This window comes from Poecilia reticulata, linkage group LG21 (assembly GCF_000633615.1).
Source record: "Poecilia reticulata strain Guanapo linkage group LG21, Guppy_female_1.0+MT, whole genome shotgun sequence".
Taxonomy (NCBI): domain Eukaryota; kingdom Metazoa; phylum Chordata; class Actinopteri; order Cyprinodontiformes; family Poeciliidae; genus Poecilia; species Poecilia reticulata.
Window position 1 is genome coordinate 654,291 of NC_024351.1, and position 8,266 is coordinate 662,556.

Genomic DNA, 8,266 nt, shown 5'->3' on the forward strand with positions numbered 1-8,266 from the left:
ACATGTTTAACAAGCTAACTACATGTTTAACAAGCTAACTACATGTCTAATAAGCTAACTACATGTTTAACAAGCTAACTATATGTTTACATGCTAACTACATGTTTAACAAGCTAACTACCTGTTTAACAAGCTAACTACATGCTAACTACATGTTTAATAAGCTTACATGTTTAACATGTTAACTACATGCTTAACAAGCTAACTACATGTTTACATGCCAACTACATGTTTACATGCTAACTACATGTTTAATAAGCTAACTACATGTTTAACACGCTAACTACATGTTTAACATGCTAACTACATGTTTAATAAGCTAACTACATGTTTAACATGCTAACTGCATGTTTACATGCTAACTACATGTTTACATGCTAACTAATTTAGCTTCACGCTACATGTTTAGCTTGAGACGTGACATTTCGACATGAGTGAACAAAACGGTGATAGTATGATGTTGAACTGAAATTCCTTCCCTTTCCAGAGTCACTCAGTGCCTCAGGCTGCTGAACGTTTTCCTTCCCACCATGCGGCGGCGCCAGCGGACGCTCCCTGACCTCTGTCCAGTTCCTGGGTCGGATCGACCAGACGAACCGATCAGGGCTGATTATGCAATGGGTCGGTGACCTGGGTCTCTTCTGTCGCCTCCATTACAAACCTAAAAGACGCAGCAGTTCGTCTGACCCGCTGCGTCTTTTCTCCTTCTGCTCCACAGGATCTTAAACTGCTTCACCACAAACACCAGAACCGCCCAGATTCTCCCGCCACCAACCAGACACTTTATCAGGGCCACCTTGTTACGACCCGATTGGACTCAATCGGCCAGAACCTCAGGATCCACCGCATCCCAAAGGTTCTCTGCTGGATGAAGACCTGCCAACTGGAGAGACGTGTGAAGGTCCAGAAATCAGGTCCGGTTCCGGTCGCCATCTTCACCGGCAGACCCTCTGCCGTCTGATTGGCCGACTGACCGTTTGGTCTACAGGTGTACCTAATAAAGTGGCCAATGATTCGGTGAATTCAGTTTAAGAACCAAAGTTCTCAGCAGAGGAACCAGAGCAGCAGGACGACATGCAGGTACACGGAAAGTTGCTTTGGACAACTTGGAGCACAAAAAGAAAGTGTCCGTGTACAGAGGACGAGTGGACAGGGGGACGAGTGGACAGAGGACGAGTGGACAGGGGACGAGTGGACAGAGGACCAATGGACCTCAATATTTCACCATGATCCTCTTCAGGTTGGGGTGAGCGGAGCTGCCGACGCCTAACTAGCTAACTATCTAGCTAACTAACTAGCTAACTAACTAGCTAACTAACTAGCTAACTAGCTTCATGTCATCTGGATTAAAGCTTCATGCAAACAGACGCATCCAGAGGAACTGACCTTCTCTAAGCAGGACAAACGGTTCTGACTCCATGAACCGACTAAACGTTCACTGGACCTGGATAAAGAAGAACCTGATCTGGATGAACCCGAGCAGCTGGTTCTGGTTCTGGTTCTAGCTAGAGAGCAGAGAAGAGCCTAAACCACCAACCGGTCAGAGGGTTTGTGAAGAGAATCACCGTGAAATATCATCGTGAAGCCGAGACCCGGAGGCCGAGCCGCGGCTTGACCGGAAGACCACAGAACATCAGAGCTGGAGGGCCACCAACCTGGGGGGTCCGTCCCTGGGGCGGCGGGGGATGGCGGGGGGCCCGGGGCCTTCCGCTTCTCGACGGGTCCAGAAACTACCGGGGGAATCCGTCTCCACACGCTCACACCGAGCCTCACGCACAGTCGTACGCAGCCATCCAACAGGGGACATTCCATTGACTTCCATTCATTTCTACAGCCGAAACCTTACCCCTTTTCCTAACCCTAACCATCACATACTAACCCTAACCATCACATACTAACCCTAACCATCACATACTAACCCTAACAATCACATACTAACCCTAACCAAAAGTCAATTCACACCTTAATCCTAACTGTGACCCCTGACCCCAAAACAGGGTCATTTCCAAGGGGGGACCTAGAAAATGTCCCTCTTCAACGGTGAGTCCCCTGTTGGTGAGTGTAAAATGACACACATGTCCCCGTTGGATAGCTACGCATGAACACCTACACACACACGCCGAGCCTCACGCACACACACACACACACGCACACACACACGCACACACATACACATACACGCACACACACACGCACACACACGCACACACACGCCGAGCCTCACGCACACACACACACACACACACACACACACNCACACACACACACACACACACACACACGCACACACACACACACACACACACAACCTGGAGCTTCTCCTGTTCCAGAGCGGTTGGCCTCTTCGTGACCCCGGAAGCGGCGCGGGGCCCTTTGGGGCCCCTTGCAGGAGAGGCTCTGACCTCTGACCTCAGAGCAGATCCAGGAAAATAAGCTGGAATCATATCTAGTCTTTTCCGTTCAGTGAGGAGGAGAGACGCTGGAGGAACCCTGGCCCCCTGGATCCAAGGGGCCTTCGCTCCTGGTTCACTGAACATTTACAATAGTTAGAGTTTAGGCTAGAGCGCCTCCTGCTGGGACAGGAACGAACTGCATCTGACACAAAGCCGCAGAAACAGAAAACAAATTCTGTCCTTTATAATGTAATAAAGTGTGTGATATTCTCCGGTGATTTATGGTTTTGAACGGCGCTGAAGTCATGATTTAGCGGCAACATCTGGTCTGAAAGCTGCGTCATAAATCTGACACATTTTTCAGATTCCTGCAAAAAGAAGCGAAACTGCGGACAGAAAATAATCCAACAAATCAAATCACAAACACGCGTTTTGGTTCTCAGAGTTTATTCAGGATTTACTGCTGGAGCAGAGAGGAGGAGGAGGAGGAGGAGGAAGGAAAGCAGGAGGAGGAGGAAGATGATGATGAAGCTTTACCTTGGTCCTGGGCCCGGGAGGCGGCCAGCAGCAGCAGCAGCAGCAGGACGCTCTTCATCTTCGGCTCCTCTTCCTCAGCTCAGCATGCGACGAGCTGCGAGGAGAAGATGATGAAGGTCAGAGAGGAAACCTGACAAAGAACCGATTAACCGAAAAGAAAAACACGTTTAAACATTAAATCACAAATCTAACATTCATCAAGTGAGGAAGCAGCTGGAGAAACTCTGCGCTCTTTCCCCCGGTCCGGTCCGGTCCGGTCCGGTTCGGTTCGGTTCTGATGCACAACTATCAGACACAAACGCAGTTTAACTCCTGCTTTTCCTGTTTTCACTGCGAACAGAGGAGATGTTTCCACTGGTGAGGAAAAAGGTGGAGCAGGTTTTGGCACCGCGGTGCGCAATTACGCACCGCGGTGCCAAAACCTGCTCCGCGCGCTAAGCAGCAGAAAATGTTTCTCCAAACGAAGCAGAAACCGGACCGACCTGCGCGGGAAGCTGCTGGTTCTGCTCTGGAAACGGGAGGAAAGCCTCGGGCTGGTCCGGTCCGGTCCGGTTCGGGGTCTCCGTGGGTTCTGTGGCTTCCCAGACGCGTCGGGGAGCCTCTTCCAAGTGGGGAGGGTTTCCACGCGGCCCGCTACTTAACAGGGGGGCTGCTCCCAGCACTCCCAGCACTCCCAGCGCTTACGACACAGCCGGGCCAGAAAGTGGTGCGTAACTCTGAGGGCTGGCACGCGCACGGAAACTTTTCCATATTTCTGCATTCCTTTCCAATGATGGAGGAGCGCGCGGCTGCAGATGGAGACGGCGGCGCAGCATGCCGGGAAGGGAAGGAGCAGAAGACTGTCTGGAAGACTGTCTGGAAAACTGTCTGGAAAACTGTCTGGAAAACTGGGAAAGTTTTCCCGTTTTTACGCGTCTTTCTGGATCATCTGCAGGTTTCAAACATCCAGAACTCATTTCAGTCAGAATAATAAATGTCTGCAGATGTTCGTGTGTTAATGAGTTGAGACCTGGTTCTATTGCAGCTGGATCGGAACCAGAACATGCTGGGAGGTATTAAACATGACGTCATCACTGCTGTCTGGCCGCATTTTGACGTTTTAATCGGAGCTAACAGCTTGAGGCAGGAGGAATGTGCGCGGCCTGCGGCGCCCCCTGGCGGCGGCCGGCCGCTCCAGCAGCGCTGATGTTTTCCAGCAGGTGGCGCTGCAGCAGCGAGGCCCGTCATGTGAAGAGCTGGATATTTATGCAGCTCTTTGTTTTTGTTGAAATTTTATTTTTTCAAAACAATTTTTCCCCCTGAAGTTATTTGCTGAAATTTTAATACAAAATCAGATTAAATATTTAATAAATATTCTAAACAAAATGTTAATTAAAAAATGTTTTACGCAACAAAATTTACACAAAAAAATAAAGTGCTTGAAAAGGAAAAACGAATGATGTCATTATTTAAATATTTTGACTCCTCCTGTCATCTGGTTGGTCAACCTGCGGACCAATCAGCTTGTTTCTAACCGCATAAGCCCCGCCCCTTTTAGTAGAATCATGATTTGCTGCAACAGAAAAATATACAGACAGGGATTCTTGAGAATAATCAGGTCCTGTGCATAAAGCACACAATGTGAATAAAATATACACAAAGTATAATTTTTTCAAATATCTGACTAAACTAACCTGGGTCATGTGATCACAACAATGTATATTCTCCAGGTATTTGATGAATATATTTTATTTTAAACATTGTAGTCGGTGGATGATGCCTGTAAAATCCCTCGTCCAGGAGCAGAACTCAATACATTATAATAGTTTAAAACAATTAAAGAAATACTAAAATTATATATTATAACAATTAAGTATAAGTATTCATATGAATAATTATAAAATTATCAATAAATTGAATTATATATTTTCCAACTTCATTGAAATTTGTCCGTAGTTGTCAACACCGTCAGAAATGAAAAGAATGTAAAAAAAAATCAGGCATTATTGGGGCACCAGAACTTCTGAGGACCCCATGACCGCTTCCTGTTTCTTCCTTTGCTAGGAGGGCTAGTTAGCTCCGGTTAGCTTAAGTTATTTAGTTTTTTCTTCTTTTTATTCCTAAGTTGTTCATCACAACCATGACGTGTCAACACCATAACTGACTATTTACAAAACTTTGATGACATTTTGTGAAATAAAAGCTTAATTTTGGTAAAATGTAAAGATTTCATGGACCTGATGAGCTACAAYATGGCCTCCTTCAGAATAACRTCATATAAAYKGAGGTAGYTTRGCTTTTCGTCAACTCCATCAGAGTTTTTGTGACTCTTTCAGTGAAATTGTTGTCAAATCTCACTTAAATGTGCAATTAATTCATTTTAATGTATTTTACATAAATTGCATTACTTCACATGGACCAAGTTTTTCATTTTACTCACCAGTTTGTCACCTTCAGTTCTGGGTCAATCCGTCAGATGGACTTTATGTTTATTTTAAATATTTATTTTGTTTCTTGAGAAGCATTTTGTCTGTAAAATGAGTAAAAATATCACTAATAAGGTCATTAAAAATTATTTTATATTTATTTTGTCAGATGGTGATGACAGCGTTCTGGGTCAGGTCCATTAAAAATGTAATTTTTTTAAAAATGTTGCAGCTGGGAGCCTGTAGCTTAGCATCTTTACATTTCCTAAACATTATTTGTCATATTTGCATAAATAAGGTTGAAAAATAACAATAATAAAAAAAATTATGGGAAAATTAAAACCCATTTTGTTCTTATTCTCCAGAATCACTGACAGAAATGAATTCAGCTTTTAACAGAATTTTAAGCTTAGACATGATTGAAGTGTTAAAGGTGTGTGGACCGCTCTGGTTCTGGAACAAACGGGTCGGATCCGCGGTTCTGGGTCATCAGAAGTATTTTGTGTTTATTGATCCTAAAGTGAACAGAAATATCAAGTTATCGCTCCAAGAACATTAAACAAGAACACAGAGAGCAGGAAACGGGTCGGTTCTGATTCTAGGATATCATCTCTATACAAATGGGCCCGGCTGGAACCAGAACACCGATCTGGACCGGAGTCAGTCCTTCTTCTGAGGGAACGACGCCTTGACCAGTTCGTACAGCGTGAAGCCGACTCCTGCAGGGAGAATCGGAGCGTCAGAACAGAACCGGACCGGACCTCTGGACTGGATCGATCAGAACTTTTCTCACCCAGGACGGTCAGCGCCATGGTGGCCCGGTACAGCAGGGCGTCGCTGCTGCCGCCCTTCAAATGGACCGGCATCCCGTTATCCTCCTGCAACAGAACCATCAGAGAAACCGGGTCAGAACCTGCAGCCGGGTCAGCAAACGGGTTAGACATGGACCAACGGGACCAGAGATCAAAGGTCATGTAATAAAAACATTCCAGATATTTCTCCTGTTAAATGATGAGAAAAATGTGATTTTAATGAAAAGCTTCGATGGTTCTGGTTCTGTTGGACCTGACGGGTTAAAACATTCATCATTTCTAAAACTGCTGCCAGAAACTCCACAAGATGCTCAACAGTTATTTCCAGTCGTTATTTTGTGGAGGAATTATTTTAGAACGTTGTAACTTTATTCTTGTTTTATTCTGTAACAGAGTCGATTTGAGTCAAAGTGATTCAACAAACTTCCATCATGGCGTCATGACAACAATCAGTCCTCAGCTCTGACGCTCCTATGACGTCATCACAGGGGGCCATTTGTACTCTTTAACCATACTTCACATGAACACATTTACAACTTCTCGTTTATTCAGCAGAACCCAAAAGGTTCTGAAGTTTCTTCTCTGCTTTGAACCCACAGGTTCTGTCTTCTTCTTCTTCTTCTCTAAAACTGTCAGCTTTATGTTGGTTCAGTTGTTGAAGTTCTTCAGTCGACACCTTAACTGATCTAAACTGGGTTTGGTTCTGAAAAACCCCCAAAAGTTCTGGGTTATCATCAATAACCTTCAGTTCTTTATTAAATTAAGAGGTTCTGTTCGGTTCTGGGGGATAAATGATCCAAAGAAGACAGAAAACCAGCAGAACCGCTGAGCAGATCAATAATTTGACCTTCATTTAGCTTCCTGGAGCGTGACCTCTGACCCAGCGTGACGTCAGCGGTGTGTGAAGGTGGACCTGGACGCATGAAGGTGTGTGTGGGGGTGTATGCTCACCTGGAACACCTTCTGCTTCTGGGGAACCTTGTTCTCCACCTGTCGGCGGGCAGAGCTGCAGATGCTGCGCCGCGCCATCTGCTGGACGGCCTGGGAAACGCACCCGGACACCGGTCAAACTCACTCAGACACACACCCGCTACAACATTTTGATAAACTTCCTCTTGACCGGGTTCATGGCCAGAATCAGAACCAGTTCGAGGCTGACAGGAGGTTCTGTTACAGCTAGAGCCGGTCCGGAAGCTCTCTGACCCCGGCTAGCTAAGTGAAGCTAAAACTAGCCGTTGAGTTGAGCCGCTTTAATCCAACTGGTCAGAACTAAATGGGCGCCAGAAGCCGGAAGGTTAATAACCAGTCAAATCTACTCACATTCATGGTTCTGAACATCTTAGTGGACCCGTCAGGTAGCGCGATTCTAACACAAGGACACCGGAACTGATGCAGCTGCTGCTTCTTCTTCGCTCGGTGAAGTTCTCCGCTTTGAGCGCTCCGCCACCCCCTGCCGGACACTCAGCCAAACTACATGTTCAGTTTAACCTCCAACCCCCCAAAAATGTAGATTCTGCGCATTAAAGTTCTGATTGAAAGGTATTAAATACTCATGTGTGTTTTATTGTTTTCTGGACTTCCAGAACCTCAACAGAACCTCAGCCTGATCTCCTCCGTGGAATGGAGATTCTGTTCAATGGGCCTGAAGTTGAGGCTTCCATGTCCTGAAGCCAGAACCATCAGAACCAACACCAGTTGATTCGTTTCTGAGAGGAACGGCTTCACGTGAGCTTTACGGCTTCACGTGAGCTTTACGGCTTCATGTGAGCTTTACGGCTTCACGTGAGCTTTACTTTCTGATTTAATCTTTCAGATCATTTTCTAATTTCAGCTCTAGATGGACTTTAATTCAGAAATGTTCCTGCCCTGATTCCCAGCATTTCAAGCTAAAGTTTTCCCAGTGAGAGGAACTGGTTCCACTGGTTGACCAGGCAGTGACCAGGTAGTGACCAGGCAGTGACCAGGCAGTGACCAGGTAGTGACCAGGCAGTGACCAGGTAGTGACCAGGTAGTGACCAGACAGTGACCAGGCAGTGACCAGGCAGTGACCAGGTAGTGACCAGGTAGTGACCAGACAGTGACCAGACAGTGACCAGGCAGTGACCAGGCAGTGACCAGG

The 8,266-nt window shown here is 46.1% G+C and overlaps 2 protein-coding genes and 1 long non-coding RNA gene across 3 annotated transcripts in view; 1 reads left to right on the top strand and 2 right to left on the bottom strand.

The window, feature by feature from the left end:
• col12a1b (collagen, type XII, alpha 1b) overlaps positions 1–4,193 on the bottom strand; it is a 100,980-nt gene extending 96,787 nt beyond the window's left edge. Inside the window, exons 1-2 of the mRNA XM_017302095.1 lie at positions 3,413–4,193; positions 2,931–3,024 (exon numbers count right to left, since the gene is read on the bottom strand). Of these exons, the coding sequence (XP_017157584.1) occupies positions 2,931–2,988 (58 nt within the window). The 5' untranslated portion in view covers positions 2,989–3,024; positions 3,413–4,193. The remainder of the gene's footprint in view (positions 1–2,930; positions 3,025–3,412) is intronic.
• On the top strand, positions 493–1,018 carry LOC103457045 (uncharacterized). Its single transcript, XR_532362.1, has 2 exons — positions 493–621; positions 719–1,018. It is a non-coding gene; the product is annotated as an uncharacterized LOC103457045 (long non-coding RNA).
• Positions 4,194–5,814: 1,621 nt separating the features above from the next.
• cox7a2b (cytochrome c oxidase subunit 7A2b) lies at positions 5,815–7,587 on the bottom strand. Its single transcript, XM_008396949.2, has 4 exons — positions 7,468–7,587; positions 7,099–7,188; positions 6,129–6,213; positions 5,815–6,054 (listed from the first exon to the last, which is right to left on the bottom strand). The coding sequence occupies exons 1-4, from the start codon at positions 7,483–7,485 to the stop codon at positions 5,996–5,998; spliced, it is 252 nt and encodes an 83-aa protein (XP_008395171.1). The 5' UTR covers positions 7,486–7,587; the 3' UTR covers positions 5,815–5,995.
• Between the last annotated feature and the right edge of the window lie 679 nt (positions 7,588–8,266).

Bases quoted from the DNA above. Each gene is read 5' to 3' on its own strand.
- cox7a2b (XM_008396949.2), bottom strand. The intron at 6,214-7,098 runs GTGAGCATACAC...GTTCTGTTGCAG, and splicing joins AGAAGCAGAAGGTGTTCCAG to GAGGATAACGGGATGCCGGT. The intron at 6,055-6,128 runs GTGAGAAAAGTT...TTCTCCCTGCAG, and splicing joins CATGGCGCTGACCGTCCTGG to GAGTCGGCTTCACGCTGTAC.